Below are 26,770 nucleotides of genomic sequence, written 5' to 3'. Positions count from 1 at the left end.
AAAATTAAATCTCTATTCTGGGGAAGGCACCTATGCAGTAATTGCCTCTCTGCTCAGCTTGCAGAAAGTTTAGAGGTAAGAGTCTATTTTTATCAACCATGAGCCAAACGCTGAAGTTATTTACATTAATGTAAATTAGAGGAACTTCAGGGCCTTTACAATGGACAGAAAGCAGCATTTGGCTCCATATATTTAACAGCAGTATTAAGTCATTTCTAGGCTTTTAATTGGTGCTTACATTGTCTTAATTAAAACAGGTTAAATGCCTCTTTAAGGCAACTTAAAACTGTGAGTTTACTGAAATATTGTGAAGGAGATTTTCAAAAGCACAAGGGACAGTTAGGTGCCTAACTCTTATTAGCAAATTGCCTTTGTGGTTAGGGACAGAAATCACACATAACCCCGTATAAGTTATTGGAAACCAGTTCAGATAAGTCTCTCAGCTTTTTCAGAGATCTAACTTAAAATTCCTGTTGGAAATTTTATGTTGTGCAAGCATAAATGAACATATACATAAAGACACATAAAGAATGCATAAACGATCACTTGTTATTAACACAAAGAACTTCATATGTACTAGTCATTGGCAGTTTAATATAGATATATAACTATATTCTCAGACTCTTAAGAAGGTGTTAAAGTTTGGGTTACTTATCAGTAATCATGGATTAAACAAAGTACTTGGATGTTGTACTTATTCCATAGAAAACACGGGACACTGGAAGTTAATGGCAGCTTAGAATAAACTCAAATAGATTAAGTATGGAGTGAAAGCATCCAATCACTTTTAATTCTGCTTGTTTACAGCCACCTGTCAATAAGCTTGTGCCTCTCTGAATGAGTTAGTCTATAAGGTATTACCCTGCCCCTGCCTTCTGCAATTATCATCAAGGCATTTTAGTGCTTCTAGTTCACTCATTACACACATTTTTAAAGACTCATTTTCTTTCCCATAGTGTCAGTGTAGGGTAATCCTAAATCTGTTTATGTGCTTTAATTGTACTTTAATTTACATGTTTGGATATAAGCTCATTTAAGATATAACTTTCCTGATTTTATAGGATAGTGCTTGTTTTACAGGTAAGTGCAATGATACTCTAATGCACACAATAATTTATCCTAATTATTGATGCATTCCCTCCAGTATCTGAATATAGCTTTGTCTGGGATTCCCCCACTTTTCCTCTGCATTAAAACACAAATATAGAAAAATGCAAAACACCCCCTGCTCCCCGAAAAACCCTCTGTGCTACTAAGTGATATTTCTGATGGCTAGAAGATAAGCATTATCAACTTTAGTTCATCTGTTTTAGTTTACCTTTTACAGCCAAATTCATTGGTATGCTCTGGCTACTTTACTGCACTCCAGAGAAGCACAAAGCAGCCATAGCATACTTACTGGTTAAACTGAGTTTATAGCTATTTTGCATTATCACAGCCAAGCATAATGTCCCCAGCATACAGCCTTCTTTTCCTTCCTTCCACCCTCCACATTCCCTGTATCTGTCCTCAAATAAACTTCACCTCTATGTATGACATGCAACTCATAATATTTCTTTTATATATCTTGCATAATATTAATCTGCAGTTACACACCATGTATCCTATACACTAATGAAAAAAGAGAGAGGGGAGGATACAATACTGTATGTATGGGAGCTGAGGGAACCAGAACAATCTTGACCTGTCACTGCTTGAGCTCAAAATCTCAAAAACTTGCTTAAAGAAATATGACTAGATTTTTTTTATGGGAAAAGAATGATAAAGAAATTACCATTGCCAAGTTCAAAAAAATGAATGGAATTAGTTCAAATTTTCTGAACCTACTTGCCTTGGAAAGATGCCATATATCTATATCTATATCTATAAAATGAGCTTGAAAGCCTGGAAATTAGCTTACTTTGTTTTGCAACCTTTATTATGGTTGCCCAAATCCCTTCCAATGTTAAAACCATATTTTAAAATGTGCTATTAAGTACACATGAAGAAATTCCACTATCAGTGTAATACTACAGAGCAGAGTGTAGACTGGCACTTAATGAAATAATTATTGCAAAAGGACAGTACACAACAAGAACAAATCAATTTGTTTTGCAATTAGTAAGTGCAACTTTGAATGAATTTAGCAGCAGTCCAATTTGGCCCTTAAATGTGAGCATTGTTCACAATAAACACAAAAACACTGGGATAATGGATGAAATTTTCAGCACTGCTAGCATATGTAGGCTTAATACATGAAGAAAAGTTGTTGAGGGTCAATGGATCTATACAGTACATATGTCTAGTGGCCGCTTCCCTTGATAGCTCAAACTATAGAAACATATATCCAGGATATTCTGCATTGCATAAAAATTGGCACCATCCTCTTTGGGTTTCTGTTACTATTAAGGAGGCAACTCTCAACTTTTAAAATCCTTTTGAAATTTTCTTAGGCATGTGAGGTACCCACAGCACTTCAGTTTTTAAAAGAAACTGTCTAAACTTATGCAACCTAAGCTTGGTAGCAAATAATTAACTCCAGGAAAGATGGCTGATGCAAATTACTGTGAAAAAGCCAAGTTTACCAAGACACTGTAGGAATGCCTAAGGTGCCAGTCCCTATGCAATTTAAATGGAAATGTCTTACCATGTAAAACTTCTTATTTTAGAAAGAATGACTCCTTTTTCATAGAACAGTCAGTTTTAATCTGCTTCAAATTTTACCTCACAGTTATTAAACTCCACATAAAGGGTTTATGATGGAAATATTGACAGGCTTCCCAGATTAACATACTTGCAAACTGAATTCACTGTGTGAAGCTTTGCTCGCTGATTCAATACAGTGGAGATTTGGCTCAATTCGGCAGCCAAATCTCCAAATCTGAAGCAAATCAGGAAACCCATTAATCTCTCCGAAGTGAATCAGAAGCCTCTGATTCAATTCAGAGAGATTTGGAGAGATTTGATGATTTGGCCACAGACACAGCTTTATATGTTTTTTCTACATACCTCAAGGTACCAGGCAGCTCGTGAACGCTGAGATGGTGGGGCAGATGGAGTATCCCACAGGAGTGCAGGGGGGTCCCAGCGCACTCAATGGCAGACCCAGAAGTGGACCAGAAGCACTTCCAGTCCACTTTCAGGTCCACTGCGGAGCACGTGGGGGACACCCCTCTCTACCCCCCTGGCTCAGCAACTGGGGCCTCCTGGGTCTGGGGGGGCACCTGGGGACCCCCATGGCCAATCACTGAGCCAGGGATGTGGGGGGAGGGGTCCTCCACCATGTGCTCAGCAGCAGACCTGGAAGTGGACTGGAAATACTTCTGGTCCACTTCCAGATTGGCCGCCAAGCACACGGGGGGTCCCCCCGTGCTCCTGTGGAATGCTCCATCTGCCCCACCATCTCAGCATTTACGAGCTGCACCTGGTACTTCAAGGTATGTAGAAAAAAACATTTAAAGCTGTGTCTATGGCCAAACTGCTGATTCTCCGAATCAGAATCAAATCTTTGGATTCAGATTCAGCTGAATTGAATCCAGACAGTGATTCAAATCAACAAATCAAATCATTGTCCCCTGAATTGGGCCAAAACTGAATCCAAATTGAATACAGCCTGCTTCGCACCCCCCTAGTTTTTATTGGTATTATGTTTTATTGCACCAACTACTCCAACTATATAGTTGGTCCAATAAAAGATATCCCATAAAAATTCTTGCCTCTTCACTAAATATGTTTCTGGGCTTGCATGTTTTTAAAATTAATAATAGTTTTTAAAATCAAAGATTTAAAAATCAAATTTCATACACTAGTAGTTAATAAGGCAACATTTAAGAAAAAAATACCACATCTGACATATCAGAAGTTTTTAGATATAGATTGCTTGCTTTCTTCACATAAACATTCTCACAGATTTTGAAGAGACTAATTGTACTAATACAGATAACAGTATTGGTTCCTAAATTTATACAATATTGTATTTATCAAATCCATGTTACCTGACCCCCCTCCCCAGCCTTCCCTCCCCTGCTGTTTACTTCCAGCTCCAGCCCTGGCTCCAGGCCTAGCTCCAACCTCAACCCATCTGGGACTGAAGTTTCTGCTTCTGCTTTTTCCTGACCAGGCTGGACCTGAGTTCTGGCTGCTACCAATGACTGTCCTGAAGCCAGAGCCTGAAGTGCCCAGAAGGTAAGTGGTGGGGGCAGGTAGCAGGGGCAGGGAGTAGGGGAGAGGCACCAGGCTGAACAGGTGGCAGAGGGAAAGCACAAGCACAGGTGGGGTGGGGGCAAAGGGTAAAGGTCTGGCCACCTGGCCCTCACTGCTCCTTTCCCTACCATAGCAGCAGGGGGAATGAATTTAAGATGATCCTCCAAAAATATATTGTATACATGGAAAATTATATATAATTACAATTATCTTGTAATATAATTATATAATTAGCATTTTCCATGTATACAACCTAATTATCAGAGGGTCGTCTTAAATTCAAAGTTGTCTTGGATTCAGGTAAATGCAGTATATCTGTATCCTTTCAATAAGGAATGTTAATGCCACAGAACAACTTAGTTACACTAGACATATGTTCCTCTCCACTGTGTGCTGCAGAGGGGAGCAGATGGAATTAAATGTAGCTTGGCAAGCTGTAGAGGGGCAGCTATGCAGCATTATTTTTACTACCACACAGCTACTACAATCTCCTGTGGAACACATACCTCTCAGAGCTGCAAGAAAAAGCAGCCATGTCACCTTCAGAAAAAAAGGTAGTAGTTAGAGGCCATCTGTTATGTAGAGAGTGTTTCCTGTAAAGAGAACTGTAATGTGATGAACTATGCATCAGAAGTACTCAATCTGAGATATAATTCCCTTGCACACCACAAAAATCCTACTTGGGGCAGAAAAATTATATGAACATGGTAGCTGGGATGAGGGGAAGTGGCAGCATGATACAGAAGCCATCTATACTGCTATTTTGGATATGGGGGTAGTCAAATAGGTGCACAGTCAAATGCACTTTATCTATATGTAACACTAATTCATGGGGCTTAGACCCAGTTTTAATGAGCATAATTAGTTAATACTGTTATAGCATATGTCTAAGAAATGCCTTCTCTAAATACTAAGTTTTATTGCCATTGCTATATTCCATGGATAATTGCTTCAGATCAGATTCATGGCCAGCTTTGCACCATGGTGAGCCCTACCTCATCAAAGAAATGATATGCATGAACAAAAAAGCTTTTGGAGTATTCAACAGAATTTTTCCTCTTCTGCACATTTTTATGTAGGAAGGGATGACATACTTCATCATTATATTTAATTACAGAATAATAGAATCATAAAAATGTTGAACTGGATGAGACCTCACGAGTGCATATAGTCCAACCGGCTTGAGGTATGTTCAAGTATACCCTGAGTTTCCCTAAAGTATTTTTTTAAACTTCTGAAGTTTTGCTTTCTATACTTCTTATCATTCTTGTTTTTCTTCTCTGTATTCTCCCCAGTTTGTCTACACCTTTCTGAAAATGTATTTCCCAAAACTGAATATGAAACTCCAACTGAGGCCTCACCAATGCTGAGCACAGTGGAATAATTACCTCCTTTGTCTTATAATGACAATCCTAGTAATACAAGCTACAGTAATGTTTGTCTTTTTAGCAACAGCATTATATTTCAGACTCATATTCAATTTGTGGCCCACTCTTTCTGTCCCCTTCCCCAATCCTTTTCTGTAATAATATAGCTTCAACAGATATTCCCAATTTTGTATTTTTACATTTAATTGTCCCTTCATTAATACGGTACTTACTAATTATCGTAACTGAATTTCATCTTGCTTATTTCAAACCTTTTCACCAACTTATAAATATTATTTTGAATGATAATCGTGTCTTCCAAATGCCTGCAATCTCTTTCACTTTGGTGTCATTGGAAATTCTGTAAATGTAAGGCCAAACCCTATTTCTGATCCCTATGTAGATTTTAGCATTGGTTTACAGCTGTGTTCTCCATGTGTGAGCCTCTGGAGTATGCTCAGAGGACTCTGTTCCACCTGTGTAGGCTCCAGGACAGAACAGAATTGTCCAGGTCCACATGTAACCCTGTGTAGGCCCATGAAACGTTGGTTGGGAAAAAACCCACAACCAGCAACTATACGGGGAGGAAAATGGCCTTCCTAAATGTTGGCCCAATAGTCCCATGATTAGAGGACCTTTCCTAGGTAATGAGCAATCCAGGTTCTAGCTCCCTCCCCTCCTGACAGTTAATGAATAATAATAATTGATAGATCCAGAACCAGTTGGGAATCCTGAAGGACCTCATTCTATATGTTCTGCCAGTCAGACAGAGACATAGTGGTAATTATCTTCTGAGTTCAGCTTTTCAACCACCTTCGTACCAGCCTGATACTAATGCATGGTACTATACTTCAGGAAGAACAATTAAAAATATACATGGGTGACACCTGGCTGGATGGCAGCCCTATGGAGAAGGATCTAGGAATCTTGGTATATCAGTGTCAATATGAGTTTAAAGTGTGATGCAGCTGCACAAAAGGCAAATGTAGTTTTGGGATGCATAATAGAAGTGTCAGGTGCAAGACACAAGAGGTGTTAGTGCCTCTCCATTTGGCACTGGTTAGGCTTCATCTAGGGTATTGTATGTACTTTTGAGCTCCACATATTAAAAAGGATGTGGAGAAGTTAGAGAGGGTCCAGAGGCAAGAGACAAAAATGATAAAGGGCTTGGAAAGCAAGTCATACAAGGAGAAGTTGAAAGAGGTAGGCATGTCCAGCTTGTGAAAAAGGCACTTAAGCGGGGACATACAAAAGTCTTCAAATACTTGAAAGGCTGCCAGACAGAACAGAGAAAACACCTTTTCTCTCTCACTGCAGAGAGCAGAATGGCTGCAGACTAATGGCTTCAAGTTGCAGCAAAGTAGGTTTAGATAGGATTTCGGGGAAAAAAAACCTGTCACTGTTGGAACAGTGAGGTTATGAAATGGACTGCACAGGAAAGTTGTGGACCCTCTACCACTGGACATATTTAAGAAAAAGCTGGACAGCCACTAGCTATGCCTATGATCTACTATGACTATATCCTATGCATCTGAACTTTTCTGACTGCCATATAGGGCTGGGAGGGAATTCCATCCCCCCCCCTCCACCTCCCTTGTGCCCTACTACATGCATTGGGGTATTTTGTAAGCCTTCCTCAGAGGCATTGGATGTAGGCTGAAGACAAGCCTGGGGATTTTGTCTGCTGGGACTTAAACCCAGAGGTTTCTGGCTAGAGTATCTTGCACCTCCACTCAGAGTCAGGCTGATCATCAGTGGCAATGTGTAGGGGATGCATGGAGGTGCACTTGCACCCGCAGAGAGCTCTGGTGCCTCCCCTGACAGCCAGCATTCCAAAGCAGGGGGGGCAGGTGAGAAGGCTGGTGCCCCCCCGAGAGCACCAGCTGGGGAGCAGGGGCACCAAAAGAAGCCATCCCCGCGGTCCCTCCAGCGCCGACTGTGCCCATCCAGAAGTGCCAGCGGTGTGCCGCTGCCAGTTCTATATTGGTGTGATCGGTCACAGGGGGACCTGTCCCCCTCTCCGCCCCACTGCTGACTGGCCGCTGGGGGGGCAAGTGCCCTCCTTGACTCAGGAGGCACCAGTTGCCCATGCTGATCATCATATTAGGGGTTAGAAATTTTACCCTATGGTTAGATTGGTATGGACTGTGGGGGGTTTACCTTCCTTTGTAATGTGGGTAGGGGTGTGGCCTTCTTCCTGGGATCTCCTGAGTGTACATTAACAACAAAAAGCAGGATGTGGACTGCCATGGTTCACCTACTTTACCTGTGGCAGGTTAGAGTGTTATGTCTAATGTTGTGACAGGATTGACTGTAGTTTTGCTAAGAGGTTATACAATGGATTTGTATAGGATGGCTTGGATAGTGATGATCCTGACTTAGGCAGGGGGTTGGACTAGATGACATATGAAGTCCCCTTCCAGCCCTACTTCTCTATGGCTCTATGATTCTTATTTAATCTACACTTTTTCACTAATTTGCTTCTGAGAATGTTATGCAGGACCATGCCTATTTTTTTCCTAATATAGGCCATATCTACTATTTCCTGAGTGGATCAAGGGGGATGTGTGGGAATGCAGCCATACCCCCCTTTGACTTTGTACAGTAGCATATGTGCAATAAGTTGTCTGAGCTCACCAGCTTTCTACGACAGCTGCTGCCAGACAGTACATTAGTACTGTTTTCCAGCACAATTGCTGCCATAGACTCCTCTTCCCTTAGTGTTGAATTCAGTGGTGAGCAAGGAGGGGGTTGAGCCACGATGGCATTCATCCCTTGGGTTCCAGAGCCACACCAATGTGGGCTCTAGCAGCAGCCACACTGTCAAGCAAGAGAGCTCAAAGAGCACCTGTGTGTGCACTGCATGGCTGCACCTTCTGCACTTCTCCACAAATCTGCCCCTACTTTCCTTCTATCCATTAGGCCAGTTATCCTTTCAAAGTAGTAGCTTAGGTCCACTTTCTAATGGTGGGTTTACATAATTGAACACAAAAAAATAGAATGTTGTAAAGAAGAGGAAGTTGTAACATAAATCCACTAAGCAAGGACTTTTAAAAAAGAAAAGGAATCTTTTTGTCATAATGTTTGGGGTTTTAGGAAATCTTCATGTATTCATAGCAATGCATGACTAAAACTTCCATTAAAAAGAGTAAGCACAATAGATCAGTCATTTACTTCTCAGAAAAGTGTATAGAGTTAAAACAATGAAAACTGTCTCTCTTCTGCCTTCTTCAGTCCAAAGTTGTTGATTCCTCAATGCCCCCACTCATATTTCAATTTATATAAAGAAGCTGAAAGAACAGTTCTTAGCTGATGATAATGATTTTCCATAGAAACGCCTCATTTTACTGAGCTCTGAGAGCTCATCTTCTGTTGTTGCAGCAACAATGAACAAAGACTGTAAGTAATATTAATGAATTCCAAGAATCCAAGAGCCAATCACAGCAGAATGATTCTGAATGGGGCTTTAAAAGGGTGATGCAAAAAACCCCTAAGATCACCATTCTTTAAATCCTATGAAAGTAAAAATGAAATGATAAAGAACTCTCAATTTAATGTGTACAAAATAGAATCTTCCTCATCATATAATATAAATACATAGGGTCTTCATAGGTTAATTGATCTAAGGCCAGAAAGAATTATTATAAGCATTTAGTCTGACCTCCTGCCTGACACAGGTGATATAGGAATTACTGAGTTAAATCCTGTGTTCCTACCTTCCTATGTGTTTTGGTCTCAGATAAGAGAACTGAATAAGATGTTAGAGGTCCAGAATACTGCAGAGACTATCTCATTTCCGTGTTTTTTTTTATCAGAAAGTCTGTTTTTGGTTTGTCCTACTTTAAAATCTTTAATCAGAAGTTTATTGCTATATGTATTCCAAAAGGACTGGAAGTTGTAGAGATCGTTGCTCAAATATAACATTAACAAAAAGTAGACTTCTACAAAACATTTCCGAGTCTTCCCATAATCAAAAATGGAAAAATGGAAAATGTATCCAAATGTAAAATAGCAGTGGAGGAAATATATAGTTCAATCTGTTCACTGTATCTAGAACTTCCTTGAGGAGGAGGAGACCAGTGATAGCGTGTCTACACTCTTAAGTTTACAAGTGCAGTTTACTTGAAAAATCTACTTACAAAACAAAGAAGAAGAAACCCATGTTGGTTTGTATAAAAACCACATGAATTTGCTGGTAAAAAAACTGGTAAAGTTTGTGGTAAAATTAAGAAAAACACGTGCTTTATTCTTTACAAGTCTGAAAATCCAGAGTGGATACTTAGTCTTAATACAATTTTCTATAGTTATATAGAGCCATATTACCCCAATGTCTATAAAAGTGTTGACAATTACTTTGATCAATCAGAGGCAGTTATCAAGATAGGTGCATTCCCTGGTATGGCTACCTAATATCTAGCATTTCCCAAAGTAAATGCTGCCTGCCCCTAAAATTGAATCTATTTGCTTAAATTATAAAATGCAAGAAAGGACTATGACAAGCAGAGAATGTACAATAAGGAACAAATCCAATGGGAATAAAACTGTCTATAACTGTAGAAACAGATACTCCTAATACAGAATACATCCACGGTACATTAAAAGACTAGAGACTCTTTCTAAGTACAAACTAGCCACTATTGCTTTTGTTAAAGTGCCCCCACCGCCATTTTGAAACATGGCATGCTGAATACATGAGACGCTGAAAACATTTTAATTAGAGCAGCTCCCAGAAGTTGCTTTAAATGCCACCCGCCACCCCAGAGCACATGTATAGGTGCCAGGATTCTTAGATAGCATCAGAACAAGCAGTGAGTTTGACAGCTATTCAAATTCTGTGTGCATATAGGATGTGTGAGAAGACAGTCTATCTGGGGGAAAAACTTAAGGGAGGAAACAATGTTGAACAGAATATTTCATGGGTTGTGTCAGGCCTACCAGTCTGAATCAGTTTCTCAGCAAAGATAATCATTAAACTGTGAGGAAGTTTGAGAAGGTATCTGTCTCCACAATCTCCTTGCTTTTCTCACTTATTAAATGCATGCAATTATATGAGAGCTGACTATTCCCGATGCCATGGGAAACATTTGTGATGGCATTACAGTTGTGTCTGATGATGACCTTTCTGCATTGACCATTCAAAACTTTTTTTATTCAGTTAAACAAAACCAAGTGGACATTAATTATCCTAGAGATTTTATGAATTGTGAAAAGGTTGTCACTGGGAGCTTCAGAAAATTTATTAAAAATTCTAATAATTTAATGCTTGCTGTTAGGGGATCAATGCATGGTAGTGAATTTCAGGAATAAATGATCACACTCTTGCCTAAGAATGGGGGGAAAAAATCAACAACCAAGAAAGTTATAACAGATTTTAAAAGACATACTGGCCACGTCCACATAAGCAGGAACGTGCAACACACATGAAAAGGTTCTCCATGCTGCATATTTTCAGTGCAGAGCTAAAATTAGATACTGGGAAATCTTGGTGTCTAAATAAAAAAAGCAGAAAAAAAAAAAGCAGGGTGGCATACCTAGCTGCAGCACGTGCCACCTGAAACCAGAGCCTGGCTGGCCAGAGCCATGCTGCAGCTGCTGGCCAGGCTGTGTGCGCCCAGATTGCCAGTGCTGCAGCCCCCAGGGCCCCAGGTAAGGCTGCTGGGGCCAGCCCAGGTGCTGACCCCAGCCTCCCTTACCCCACCTGCGGAATTTGCCATGTGACAGAGCACACGTTCAGGGGTGCTCCCCAGGGACAAGTAACAGCAGCACAATTATGTGTCACTGCTATTTGTCCCCAAGGAAATGCCTATGCATGTTCATCTTGATGTGCCCACTGACGAATTGAGAAATACCTTTGGGATGTGAAACACTGATAATTGTTTGTTTGTAAGGTTGTTGTAATCAGAAGTACTTCAATTACAATGCATATGTTTATATGTAGTTTTGGTGTGCAGAAGAAGTGGTGCTATATTTTAGCATTGCTGCTTTATTGTTTCTTTGACATTTCTACGCTTTTGAACTGGTTAGCTATATTTTGTAAATGAGCAGAAAACTGCAGAGAAATGAACAAGAGACTATAGGTCTTAGGGGACATGAACATTTAGAATTTCCTTTTAATCTTACTCCAAGGATGCTCCTCTGTCCTTCCTCTCCTTTCCAATGTGATTGTTATGCTATTGTATAAAACAGGCAAGAACTCAAATGCAAACTCGCCTCTAATGGCTACAGGAGCAGATAAAAGCCAAACTTTGGTACTAATCATATATTTGAAATTATGATACCATACTTAGTGATATAGCAAATAGTAAACAACAAGGCTATCAGATTCAAAGCTTTCTGATCTCTTTGATAATTTCAACAATAAAATAAAAATATGTAGAAGAAAGCAGAAAGCACGGGGAGCATAAATCAAAATAAAAATAGAAGAAACCAGGAAAAGTATTTAGGGCTTATTAGGTCTTTGGATAGCTAAACTAAATATAAGGCAAAAAAAAAAAACAAACTAGAATACACTAAAAAAAGTCTAAAATACAAATCAAAATAAATGATTTTTTTTTATATTAGCTACTGGTTAGATACTGTACTGTACTGATATACAGGCATTCAAGCACGTTTTTTTTTAAGACTATTGTGTTTCCACTAAATAAACATTAGTTCTTTACAACAGCAACTTTTCAGAAGTGCGACAATTTCCAGTACCACATGTAATGCCTGTCCAGTTACCCAGAGTATCACAGGGGATGACTTCGTCTTCCACCATCCCAGAAGACTCTGCTCCTCACTCCCCCACTCCCACACATGCCCCCAGGGAGTCTGTATGGCACTCCAAACTCTACTGCCTGAGAGAGGATAAGCTGGGCTTACAGATCAACATGTAGTCAATGCTCTTTCCCTATAAACAAGATGGTCTTTGCTGCCCAAGGAATAGGGCAGGAATTCGCCTTCAAGAGTCTCCTCCCAAGCCAAAAATACCTGTTCTTTTCACATCACAAGCAAAGCTGGAGGGAGGGCTCTGAGGAGGGGGATGTTTCTGCCCAGTTTTGAGCCAGAGACCTTTGTGACGAACATGTAATAGCTGCCAGACTACAGAAATCAAAGGAATTACATAAAATAAGGTCATCACCAGTCAAGAGCTAGTGAGTGGTTAAGCTTATAGCTGGAGCTGTCAAAAGTTGGCGCTCAGCTTCTGTAAGCAGAAAATGCCATACTGTAGTTAAGAAGAAACTCTTCAGTACCTCTCCTGAAGCAAAGGCAACATGGGTGCTCTGTGGGGAGGTAGTCCAGCTGGAAAGTCCACATGTGTTTGGTGCAGAGGCTGGCTACTGTAATTCATAAAAGCCACAGCTGGAATGAATGGAAGTCCCTTCAGCCCCCTCCTGAAGTACAGCCAGTGTTGCAGCCCTCTTCCCACTGCTGGCCTCTCATGGGGCAATGGAGTGAATGAATCATGGTGCCAGTAGGAGTATGGCACACAGAGGACCTGCTGCACTGGTCTTCAAGAAATTCTCTATGTCCATTTTGCTAAACTCCTCTTTCCACATGGCTTCACTAACTAATTCATTAAAAATATCCTTTGAAAATAAAAAACAAAACCCAAAGCAAACAAAAATTTTAACCATAGCTTTGCTTGTTCCTCCATTCATGTGAAAATGAATTGACTTACAACTATGGTTATTTTCTATGGTGTCCTCATTACTTCCTAAAACCAAGTCATTTGAATCAGAAGCCACAGGTTGAGCAGGTGACAGGGATCCACTCTGGCCTGGAAGTGAAGCTGATCAGTTTTTCTGGCAATAGAAGTTGTGAACAGGTGAGGCATGGCTCTGCACTCCCAGCACAAGAGGAGCGGGGAAGTCCCTAGTGGTTTCTTCAGACAGCTAGCTAATTGATACTTTCTTCTGTGCTTGGCTGTCCTCATGAACCTCTGAAGATGGGGGCTCCTGCAAAGTATTCTGGTATCTCTGCATTTGAGAGTGCCAGCAGTACAGGCTTTATGGCATTAAAGATGAACAAGTGTTTGAACAATGCCATGTGCGTTACTTGTCACATTTTTGTGGCACTGCAATTTTTCACAGAAATTGTTAGGACTTCAAATGAATGCTTTTATACTCCTGGAATAGGACATTCAGCTTGGGGCAATTTTTCAGTGAAAAGATACTACTACCCTTACATGCTATCTATAGGGGAAAAAATGGAGATTCGCTATTTATATATACATATATAACTGAAAAATACTATGAGCCATTCTAAATGAATCAGAGAATACTTTCAAGGGACACACCTACATGAGAAGACTAATTTTACTGCGTATTAGCGTGACAGGCAAAACCCATGCTAATGAGCTAATGCACAGTAGATTTAGTCTAATGCACATTAACATCATGAAAAACCGTGTATTTGCATTGATGTGCAATAGCACTAATTACAATGCATTAAATTAGTACCTGTCATTACAGGTCCTAAACTTAATGCGCTGTAATTACAGCTCATTAATTAACATGTAGGCATGCCCAAGGTAACTTAAACAAAGTATGTAAAGCTGTTAATGTGTTTAATGGAGGAGGGAAGAGTTCAGACTGTTCTGTCTGAAGAGGGGTTTAAAAATCTCAGGGACAGAATCCAAAAAATAAGGCTTAGACAAAAAATGTAGTCAAAACCATTCCATTTAAAGACTAGTAAGCATATGGAAGTTGCTTAGAGAAACTAGTGAATCATATAACCTAAATAAGCTTAAAAGACAGTTAAACATTTTTATGAAGTAGTGGGTTGAAATATATGGCAGGTTGATATGGTTGAGATAAGTAAAAGGGACATATTTGTTTTTACACAAGATTGTCTCAGTGATATTTTTTAAATGTCTCTCCTTCAATTACTTTTTTAAAGTTTCTTTTTCTGTTCCCTTCATCAAGGTCAAGTGTCCAGGAAAAGCCCTAATTTTCACTGCCTTCTAAATTTAATAGTATCTTATCCAGGAAAAAGCAAAAGTTGCCATCTATAGATCTCAGGCCTCAGAATCATGTTTTTTTCATAATACTGTATAGTGTTTTTTTCATAATCTGGGCTTTTTCCTCCATGTTTTGTTCCCCTGGGATGCAAGCTGTAAAGTGGGCTAGGTTTTTCAGGGTCCTAGACACAATCTAGGCTGGTCACATTAGATATATTTTCATGATATTTTTCCATTGTTGCTATCACTGGTGGAGCTCTATTCCTGGTTGCACATGTTAAGTGGCCGTAGGTGGCCCAAGCCAGAGGAGGGCTAAGTGAACAAGCATTTAAAATGCAATAGCATTACTACTACTACTGTTACTATTAGTGGACCTATGCCCTTATAGATAGCACTGGTTGGACATGGTTCACAAAAGAGTGCAGACACAGATTCAGGTCAAAGTTTTCAAAACCAAGAGCCAAAGCTAGGCTCTTGTCTGATTTTCAAAATGCTGAGCACCTAATAACTGTGACTGACCTCAGATCTATAAAGTAACAGCTTTTTAAATCTATTTAAACAAGCACCACCAGACCTAAAATTTTATTATAAAATAATAGATTTCTGTCCTGGAGCACGACCTGAAATGTTAAAAGAGCAAATGCTTCTGACTCCCCTTTAAGCCATTTTCTGGCAAGTTTACCATCTCGTTTTTCTAGAAATCAATTTTTCTTTATGAAAAATAAGATTCTGATATTACTTTTCATATTTTCCCCTTCTCCCTAACACCTGACTCATTTGAAAAAACAAATCCCATTTCTCTATTTTATAAGGAAAAACGTATACCCATTCCAGTACACCTCACAGTAAAATCAATGATAAAACAATAATTGATTTCACTGGGAGCAAATTGCAATAACAAAGGGTGAATCTCTCTGTATCTGTATGGACCTTATTGTAGGTTTTAGTCTGTACGATGTACTAAGTATATTCTTCAGTATTCATTTTATTACTTAGTTAACAGGAAGCAACAAATTGATACTACTCTGCTTTTTAATTCCACATGAAAAAGGGATACTCTTGCTGTTTTTATATCTATATGTAATTTTTTTGCACCAAGAAAGATTCATGCAAGTACCTCCTGCTGATATTAAGCAATTCAATTCCTGAACTGAATTCATCTGAGCCAATCGCATGAGTTGTTTTTTGATGAATAGGACCCCTCATCTAGAGATGATGACAAATGCAAACTTCGGAATAGGTCCTTGCATTATTACAAAAATAAGCAATAGGAATGGTTGACTAAATTTGCTTACTAGTCTTCTTGCATTTTGACCTTCGCCTGACTTGATGTGCACACCATGCTGCTGCACAGAGTGCAATAGTACGAACTAGGTTTTTTAATCCTTTTCTAAAAAGGCACCTGTTTTGTTTAGTTTAGGAAAAAAAGTCCTAATCGTATATTTTAGTCTTTCGAGATTCTACTTCATTTTCAGGTCTGTTTATGTATACAAAAGTCTGGAGATGCTGTCCCTTCTTAGCATACACAACAGAGAAACTTAGATCCATGTTCATACAGTTTCATTAAGAAAAAAAATCAAATACTGCATCTTTATACAGATCAATGTCCAATTATAAGCTGAGAGTCACTGTGGTAAAAGGTCAGGAAAAAATAATCTTTCTGGCATTTATTACTTGGAAAACAAGGTCCTGTGTGAGGTCAACCCTCAAATATATACAGAATAAATTATACTGCAGTGCTCTAAATATTCTACACAGCAAAAATTATATTGCAATCTCAACATGATCAGAAAAATGAAGCAGAGCATGTATTTCCTGATGAATATACTACAGATCAGACTATGCTAGAGGCAAAAATCTAGTTCCAATTAATCACCAATTAATAAAAATCTTATAATGTATGTCTGCTTAATTATAAATATAGTTTCTCATTAAGAATGGCTTAATTAATCAAATTTTAAATATCCTAACTCTGTGAATCATCTTCCATAGAAGAAACTAAAATGACTAACAGGTATGTGAAGTAAATCCAAAATAACTCAGTTGTGTATTTCTTCGCTGCTTATGTGAATACAAGCAAAACACAAAAACACAGATATGGCTGGAGTATTCAGTTTGGCTGATATTGTTAAGAAGTGTTGTGTTGTTTTTTTAAAGGATATTGCAACTAGTTAAAATGCATTTGGAAAGAATGAAATGGACATAGATTTTGAAGAAATAAACATGCTTATTTGTCACAATGTATGCGAGACCACTAGCACCACCCTAGATAAAAACTATTTTAGTAGCTGCACAGATACCTATTTGAGATGCTGAGGGTGTGAATTAAATGATTATACTGAAAAATAATGTTCTGCCATTTATTGATACTTCACTTCTTATGTTGCTATTAATAGTAAAATCAACACTACAAATAGGAAAGTATAGTTATGAACTAAACTTCTTTCTCATCTACTTTTATGATCACCAAATCTTTTCCTTTTTCTCTCTCCAGACTAAATGAAGAATGGATAGGACTGATTATTGTTTTATCTGTTGTTGTAGATGATGAATTTGATGATTTGAATTTGCAAAGCATGCCTGGGCAGAAAGACTGTACACAATATATTACTGGCAATGTCCCTGAAGATAAAGTATAGTCATTTTGGAAAGCTACTATTTTTTTAAATATTATTTTAATCTACTTTGAGGTAAAAATAACAAACAATACTGCAGTTTCAATGCGTGATTATACTGCAAGATATTGAAAGTTTTTGCTCTGGTTTGGCTATAAGATTTATTATTTCCTCTAATGGTATTATCAATGGACTATTCCTGCAACTGTTGTACTAATAGGTTTACAATGATTGCTTAAGCTTTATACTTTGTAGGCACTGGAGACTTCACTCACCTGGTTCGAGCGGCTGGCTTTTAGTTGAAGCAGTTTTCATCTTGAGTGCCTCCCTAACAGACATGTCACAGCAGGAGCCTTTGTTAGTGTCTTGGTCACTGTCAGCCTGATCACTATCCCCATGCCCGCTGTCCCTCAAGCTGGCTCTTTCTGGGTCCTTGAACGTGGAGCTACTGAAATACATATTGAGAGAAAGAGAAGAGAGAGAGAGAGAGAGTTGTATTTACTTGTTCCAATTTGAATTGTACTCTCTGGCAAAGCAATTTTGACAAGAATGCAAATGGGGAAGCCGAGAAAGTTATTTAATAGGCCTTACCTTTGAACAAACTGCTGCCTGCTGCCCATGTAATTGGGCTCTGCGGGAAAATTGTCTGTCTGTGAAAGAGAAGGAAAAAAATACGTATAGTTGTACACTGGACAAATCTCCTGCAGAGCAACAAGATTTCCTAGAGGAGAAATGATTAATAATTCAAAAATTCCCTTAATCTTCAGATTTGTACATTTTAATTAAATTGGAAAATGCTGGCATGTAATTATGTGCTCAGAACAATTAAATGATTCCGGTCCACAAATTACCTGCTAAAGTAAACAATGAGGCTCCAATAAGTGGCAGTCTCTGTTAGTAACCTGACAGATGACACAGTTTATGTTTTTTCATTAATCAGATGTTAAGACTCATGGTTATTGAAGAGGAGAGGAAAAATTACCTAACTTTCACATATTACAAAAGTGCAAAATTCAATAATTCTAATTTTTAGTCATAATAACACCATCTTCTGGGATTCAGATGCCCTTACTGCTGTAATATAATTTCACGAGAACAGCTACATTGTTCTTGAAGTGTGTGGGGGGGGAATCGGTTGTTTAGGTCTGTTTGTATTTGTGGCTTATGGGTCTTTCCTTTTAAATACTGTTGGAAACAAATGCAAGTACTACATATGTTGCTTTTGCCTTTCTAATTAATTTTCATCAGTATTAATAGCAGTTTCAAACAATGAGATTGTATATAAACAAGAACATCAAGTGATTGTTGCTAAGCATTTTTTTAAAAAGGAGATAATTTATGAAGTCTGTGATGGTATATTTTTAGCAGCATGAGCTAAGTAACTGTAGAACCAGGAGTATTTACTGCATACAGACCAACATGGAGTTCTGCCAGAGGGAACTGAATTCCCCTTGTATCATCAACTAAAGTTCTTTGGGAGAAAGAGAGACTGCATCTTTCACAAAACTCCATATACTGTACAGTCATACACGTCACTTCTTGCAGCTGACCTACTGACAAAGCTTCTACTGTTTTCTGCATCACTTCATATCACGCCATTATGCTCCGCAGAAGCTATGAGTTTGCAACAGCACCTAGAGCATAAGTATCAGTAACACAGAGAGCACTCAATTAATGAAGCAGAAGGCCCAAGGTAAGGTTTAATGTTGCACGACAAGTGTTTACATAAATGACTGGTCTCTTAAATATTTGTTTTCTCCCCTCCCAACTTTATTTCTTAGGTTTGCTGGGGTTTTTTATGTGCAAATTTATGAATGTCCACCATTATAAGGATTACTAACTGCTGTGAACAGGACTGCATGGGATATTGGCAGTTTAGAAAAATGTGACCGCATGTGTAAAACCTACTGTTCTATGTTGCTTGCTACAGACCACAGTCAAGCAACTCTCATTCTTAAAAGAATGTACAAAATCAGACTTGGCTCTCTTCCTTGTGTATCTTAAGTGATTTAAAATAATCCTACAAATTATTTGTTTTTGTAAAAGAGATGTTCCCATCCACCAGTTAATAAAGATTATTTATACTGTGCTTCTTACTGCTTGTTAAGTCTTTGGCACAGACAGTTGGTATTATCAGGCACTTTGTGTTAAGATTCTCAAGCAGTTTCTAATTTCAGATCTGGAGTGTGTATCACTGCATATGTTGTTTTAAAAATAATTGGATTTTGCACATGTGTGAATTTTCTTTAGGATATATAGCAATGAAAGCCATATGCCTGACAGTAGAATCGGACTTTACTCCTCTGTTTTCAAAACACTGCATAAAATGTTTAGTCTTGTGATTCCAAATGACTTTTGTGGTCTTAAGATTGCACAGGGCTATCAAATGCAGGGCTTTGTGTCTGCTTACAGCAGCTGATTTTATTAGGATCTAAAAGGTTAAATGGAATGGTGTTAGGGGACAATTCATGGGTATAACCTATGAAAAGAGGAAACGTTCTAGACCACACGTGTCCAATGGGCAGCCCCAAGTAGTGTGCAACCCACAAGTGGTTAACATGTGGCCTCTGGAGTCCCACCTGGCTGCTGCTGCCCTTTTTAATTCAGCTGCAGCAGTAGCCATGGTCTCAGGGCTCACCTCCCTCCCGGTGTATGCCCCTCCCTGAAGGGGCAGGGCAGCATGGTATGGCATGGCACAGCCCACAGTTCCAGAGTATTTGGCATCCTGGAGTGCCCATGAGACTTGGTGCCATAGGAAAGCCTGGTGGGAGGTGAAGGTGAGGTGGGGTAATACTCTGCATGGGTGAGTGCTCAACCATGTACGTGTTGTGCAACAGAGTAGGAGAGGGCCACCTTTGTGGATATTGCAATACCCACCTGCATGCCCACCTGCAGGCACATGTGGGGCATACAGCCCAGGAGACCTTACTAGTACTGTCCCCATGGTATTCAGCCCCTGCTAATGCAGCCCCTACTTTGAGGTTGGACAGCCCTACTCTGCAAAGGTAGATCTCAGGAGTCATGGGTTCTAGTCACAACTGTCTGCCACTGGCACTCTGTGACCTTGGGCAAGTCCTTAGGGCTAGCTTTTCAGAAGTTCTCAGAACAAGAATCTTTTCAAAAGTACTCTAAAAAAAGAAATTGCAGGAAATCAAGCTAAATCTACCAAAGTACATGGTACCCAAGTGGGAGCTGTTTGGTGCTTGGCTCTTTAGAAAACCTGACCTTGCTCACCTAATACAGGACAAAAACCTTGTTTTACTTTTTTATGTATACAGTATTAAGCCTATCCCTTAACAAATAACTTGTAATGTATTTACATCAATGACACTGTTTAAAAATAGGCCTTTAAAGGCATAACAATAAAAATCATATAATTAAGGAAGACATATTGAAATATTTTTATAGTTTATGCAATTACTTAAATATTCATGTGTAAATTCACATTATATACACCAAAAACAACATTAATTCTTCTCTCATGTCACTGCCAATATCAGTGTATAGAAAAGAAACCCAATTATGTCTCCTACTCTGCAACATCTACATTTCCATTATGGTCTACACATATTAATGAATTACCACGTATCCTCCCAGCATACATGACCTGTAGACCCAACCAAAAACTAACTCCCAATTTCCATTCATCCCAACCAATACTGGGCAGAGGAAACAACCTCTTACTCTTACTTACATAAAAAGTTCTTGTAATCACAAACTACTTAGGATGAAATGTTACCCAGAAGAGGTTACTCAGATGCAAAAAAAATGAAGCTACATTGTTCACTTTTGACATGGACCACAAAGCCAATTATCATTTCTGTTATCATGCTCCAAATGCAAGAAATGCTATTTTACAGATGTAGATCATATTTCAACTTCAGCTTAAACCACCCCACATGAATCACCTCCCAAAAATTCCCTTTTCAATTTGTTACCTAAATTCTTATAACTTCACTCATCGCTCTCAAGAGATATCCCACTTCTCATATTTGTCTCCCTGAGAAAAATCCATTCCTTTCCGAAGGCTAGTATGTTACTTAATTACAGGAAGAAAAAGAGGAGCAATGTTATTTAGTACATATTTAATTTCCATTTATATTTCATAGGCTCAGAATTGATTTTTCATCAGAATTTTGCTCTCTTCATGCAAGTATCTGTAGTTGAACTGACTCCTGGCACAAAAGTTAGAGAAGTCCCAGAGCCATACTATGCTGGTATGTATTTTGTCCCTCCTAAGTGTATATACTGCCTATGCCCCCTACAGCCTTCAGTGCCGAAAGGGACAAGAATGTGTAGTGTTCAAGGAACACGCCAAATTTATATAACCTAGGGATTTGCCTATCCAAAAGGAAACATAATACGTTTTTTAAATAAGCTTTCTTCACTCTTTGGGCTGCCAAAAGAGCAGAGGAGAGCCAGGGTAGGATCAAAGATCTGACCTAAGATTTACAAAATGTCCAGTATTGTAAATATTATGGTGTAAGCGTAATTCTGATAGATGGTAATTGGGCACAAGGAGACAGGTTATTTTTTTTAAATATTGGATATAATGCTTAATATATACACATTTAGAGACAGTTTGAGAGTATTCATTTTCATTCTTCTAAATATTCGGGGGGGAGTTAACTAACATTCTTTGATACATATACATTTGAATATAAATATTAAAGTGTACTTGGTACTCCTCACTTATTTAATCTAGTGTAAGTAGTGAAAATATTGTCTTCAGTTAAATAAAGTTTTCCTATGCCAAGTTTAAGGGGCGAGAAAAGTAGGGTTTAAACTGTGATTGCAATCTTAACTATGGAGCACCTACTGAAAATTTCCGTACTCAAAGTAATTGTTACTGACTTGCAGCTCAATAATACTTTGACCAATTTTCTTCATATTGTACACTGCAGAAAAAACAAACAGGTGGGGGTCATCCTAAAATATGTCCATTGCTACAAAAGAATAAACATAATTATTAGATAAACCACTGATACCTAAATAGCTGGATGTAGAATCTTCCTCCTTTATTTCCATAAACATAAACCTTACCATATAAACTAGTGGAAATCCCACATCAGTGATAAGCTATATCAGGGTACTGTAAGCTGCAAGCAACCACAAGAGGGCAAAATGCTTACATATACTGCATATCCATTAATGATAAAGTTGAGAGGGTGGGAGTTTCCAAGAAGACTAAGGGAATTAGACACTGAACTTGCATTCAGCTTCAGAGAGATTTGGATACCTTAATTCTTTATGTTGATTTGACAATCCCAGCCTTACTGAATAGTCAGACATTTAAAAAAAGGGTTTTTTTATATATGTGTGTATGCATATATATAACCCCCTTGAAAGATATTCCATGTTTTCATTAAATTTCATTGGAAATAATTTCAGCAGATGCATTAATCACATCATTTTATACTGAACAACTTTAGTTCTAAGAAAACTGTAGCTTTTGAAAAAGCTATTGCCTATAAAAAAAGCCTTTCTGTTGCACTCTGACTACCCAGATTTTTCTGGGAGATTAAAGTGATAGATATTATTAGTACAGTATCTTATGTCTGTATTACTTACTAACTTTTGAACTCAGTTACATGGAACAGATTGATTTTTCCAGTTTCACAAATTTACTTCATACGAACTAAGGATGAGACCACGAGTGCTGCTGTCACATAAGCACATCAATCCAGTTGAACTGTAGAAGTCACTGGAAATACCCCAGCAGAGAATCTGGTCTCTATTTTTTTGAGCTACAATACCACAGTCTTCTTAGGAACTGGCTATTGCCTCATCCATTATGGGACGTTATGGTAAGACCATAATGATTTGTTGGAGGTAAAAGCAGAGACATGCATCTATAAAGTGTAAAATGTTTAATGAAAATATTTGTGAGGTGCTCTTTCAGTATGGAGAACTGTATCTTAACACCCCATACCTCTTCTTTCAAAGAAAAGGCCATGTTTTTATAGCTTCGTCTCACGGATCTAATAAAACTGATCCACTTCCAAATGGTCTTGAGAAAGACTAATGTATAATATACCAATTTATTGAGTATTCATATTTCCTACCCTTGGCAGTTCCTACAGTGGCCTTTAACAAACCTCATCACTCGCCTTGTCATTACAGGAGACCATGGTATACATATGCAATATCAGTAACACAACTGTATTCTTTATTCATAAAATTTCTCAAGGATTTGAGTCTGTGCTTGGAATGCAAAATTCTTGGAAGAGTACCACTCCCAAAAACTGGTATTTTGAGTCAGCCAAATATTTTAGTCAACACGTGAATTCATCCCTTCCAAAAAACTGTAAATTCTTTAACAAGTTACAGCCTTTTAGAAAATTTAGTTGAGAATTACTATTCTATTACATTTTTTTCAACGGTTTTGTGCAGGAAGGAAGTAAAAGGACAAACTAAAAACCTACTAAGTATGATATGAGCACATCTACATGAGACACTTTACTGCACAGCAGACTAATTTGTTGCTCAGTAAAGCATCACCATCTACATGTACATGGTAATTAGGGTAAAGTAGACTAATTTACCACACTGCTGGATAGTCCTGTCAGATACAAGTGGTATCCGGCAGTGCAGTAAATTACTGCGTTTAAACACACATGTAGACTGTTAGTTGGGTTGAACTATATTCAGTTGTACTAGATGCACGTGTAGATGTGCCCTGTGTTTGTACATCAGGATTTTATAAAGCAAAAAGTTTGTGCATCTGGTGTATATGTGCAAACAGTTCCTCTGATAATTCTGTTTTCTGGGAAACAATTTGCTGGTCACCCTTGTGAGAACAAAATGTAGCAGATATGTTCAACAATTGTTTCATATAATTAGAATTTTCCACAGAGCTACTGCATAAAGGGGCAAAGATGGGATGGAAACAATGGGACTCCTTTACCCACCCTACATACTATGGTTGCTTCACCAGGTTCAAATGCACTGGTACAGAGTAGTGATTACACCCTTTCTAATACAGGCTTAGTGCGGGTCAAAAGTTCCCACACAGAACACAGAAGGAGAGCTGCTATGCTGGGGAATAGATTAACCAACCCAAGGGCTATAATGAAGTGTCATGGCCTACACTCAAGTAAGCAGATTAATAGCACTAACCCATCTTGCCACCAGTTACTAAAAACAAAAGTAGAGTTACTTTGAGCTGGATTCATCAGTTTCACTGATTAAAAATGACAAATGCATTGGGCTAGAGAGGGATCTAGCAGTGTACACAGAAATGTTACTAAGAAGTTAGTGACAAAGAAGCTAGTCCTAGAAAATTGTATATTGTACATCATGGAACTCACCTGCATACACTTATGTTATGCTATGGGGTTTCAACACAGCAGTACCATTACTGAGTAACACTCAGTTTTCAAGTTTAAACTAATAAATGTACACATTTAAAAGTCTTTTAGTTAGGTTTAATTAGTTAAGTTTACTTGCAAAAGAGATTAATTTAAGAAAAAGGGGACAAAAAAAAGAAAAAAGGCTGAATAGCAGGAACAACTTTCTGATTAGGTTCTGGATAGACCTGTAAGGCAAAGTTATGCAAGCCCCATCACTTGAAATATTTTAAACACAATTGGATAAAGCATCAAATGAAGAATTACAAGGCTTATATTTCAGTGTTGAGGGAGTTCCCGAACTAATAATTATTTTCTGTTTCTAATTTCTATAAAACTATGAACACAAGGAATATAGATGATGAAATCTTCTTCAGTTGAAATGACTTTTTAATGTTTTGTAGAAATGAATTTCCAAGACGGCTCTAGGGATTCTATTCTTTCACAAAGAATCCTTGGAAAAAAGAGAGCATCTCTTATATTCCACATGGTTCAAGAATACACCACCCTTCCCCAGTGGAACAATGAAGGAGAACTTCATGATGTCTCTAGGGATTTCCTTTCCCAGAGACATCTTCTCTGGGTTTAATAACAGAAAGGAAATGACATGTGTCAGTGTTAGAAATTCCAGAAACTCCTTTGCATATGGGAAGATCCAAGATTCAAAGGGCCCAATCTTTACCTCTACATTTTTAATGCAGAGAATTCCAAGCTAGGCATGCAATTATTTTTACTAGTGCAAATTTGGATATTGGCACATATGTAGAGTTTGGATAACTATAATTTCAGAATTGCTTTGTCAATTCAAACTATTGTTATGCTGTACTTCTGCAGTCTGAAATTCACTATTGCTTAGTTTCAAAGTAGCTTATGTAAGACAATGAGAAAAAGAGGGCAGAATTTTCCAGCTTTCAATTCAACAGCCCCCCTTGAAAAAATTAGTCTGAAAACAACAAAACTGCAGAAAATTTTAAAGAAATACAGCGTTCGAGTATTCCAGATTACTTATACGCAGAAATATTTGTCCTATTAGAAGAAGAATTGTATTAAAATCCAAAAAAGATTTAACATTAATCAGATTTATGAATTTTAGGCTACTAGAATATTCATTTTTTTCTCAGAATTACAAGAACAAGTATCACATTTTCAGAAATGATTCAGTGCAGGCCTACTTTATGTAGGTGTTCATAGCTGAAACTATAATAAAGCAAAATGTCTTTGCTGACTCTAACATCTTTTTAATTAAACATTACTAGAAAATGAAATGAAACATCTCTCCCCTTTACCCAACTGCCACTTAGTATCTTGTTCAAGCACCTTCCAGTTTTTTCTCTAAAAACTGTAATTCCAGGTATTTTTCCTCTCCTATGAACAACAAAGATCTGATATGTTGGCAAACACTTCACGAAACAAATGAAGTATTCTGCCAAATCTAGTTTTGCAAGGGCAACTACCTTCATTTTGTCAGAAACTGTCTAAGACAGTACATTTTTTCACAAAAGATTTCTTAGTAAGATTGCTGCTGAGTATGTTTACTTGGCCTGAAGACTTAGTTTTCAATTTGAGTCTAAAAACTTCAGATGTTTTCCATTAACAGAAAATACTGGCCCAACAGGAAACAATGAGTTGGACATAAATCACTAATGAAGCATTTTACTTATTTGAAGGACAAAATTAAAAAGCCAGGCAATTCTAGCCATTCTAAATAAATCTAAGGCAATTGTCCTATTCTATTCTATACTTTCATCTCTTTCTGGAAGTGCATCTTTGAGGCATATTTTATATGACATACATAAAAAGCTTCTACTGACTGTAAAATGAGTTTCTCTGTTAAAAGATCCTCACTGTGTTTATATTAGATTTTAAAATAAGATGTAACATTGGGCAAAAGTACTTTCTCATTAAGAAACACACAACAGCAAAAATAATAAAATAACTGTAGGATGATGGCTACTACCAGCTTCTGCACTTGGTGCAGTTTTTGAAAGGCTACCTATGGCCCTCATTCCTTTCTTTCTGTCTCACTCAAGGGAAGCAGTATTATTATAACAAAGCTACAGGCTGCTTAAACCTATGGACATTCCCCTTCCCCCCAAAAAACACAACATTAAATTTTAAAGAGCCTTAAGAAAAAAATTAAGAACGAACCTTGGTGAGTGACTTAGTCACCGCCAAAGGCCAACACCAAAGTGCACCCTTCTCCAACATGGAAGTTGAGACCAACCGAAATGCTCGTGTTATTAATCTTCAGCTTTCCTGGAGTTGCTGGGGATAAGGAAACACCTCTGGAGCCATAAAAGCTCTGTGATTTGCTTC

At 38.2% G+C, this 26,770-nt stretch overlaps 1 protein-coding gene across 1 annotated transcript in view; it reads right to left on the bottom strand.

Annotated features, from left to right (window-relative positions):
- PCDH17 (protocadherin 17) overlaps nucleotides 1-26,770 on the bottom strand; it is a 146,601-nt gene that overhangs the window by 79,832 nt on the left and 39,999 nt on the right. Inside the window, exons 3-4 of the mRNA XM_019524421.1 lie at nucleotides 17,697-17,755; nucleotides 17,381-17,553 (exon numbers count right to left, since the gene is read on the bottom strand). Of these exons, the coding sequence (XP_019379966.1) occupies nucleotides 17,381-17,553; nucleotides 17,697-17,755 (232 nt within the window). The remainder of the gene's footprint in view (nucleotides 1-17,380; nucleotides 17,554-17,696; nucleotides 17,756-26,770) is intronic.

This window comes from Gavialis gangeticus, unplaced genomic scaffold (genome assembly GCF_001723915.1).
Source record: "Gavialis gangeticus isolate Ggan-Ray unplaced genomic scaffold, GavGan_comp1, whole genome shotgun sequence".
NCBI lineage: Eukaryota > Metazoa > Chordata > Crocodylia > Gavialidae > Gavialis > Gavialis gangeticus.
Note: the sequence above shows the minus strand (reverse complement) of the source record. Positions and strands in the feature narration are given on the sequence as shown.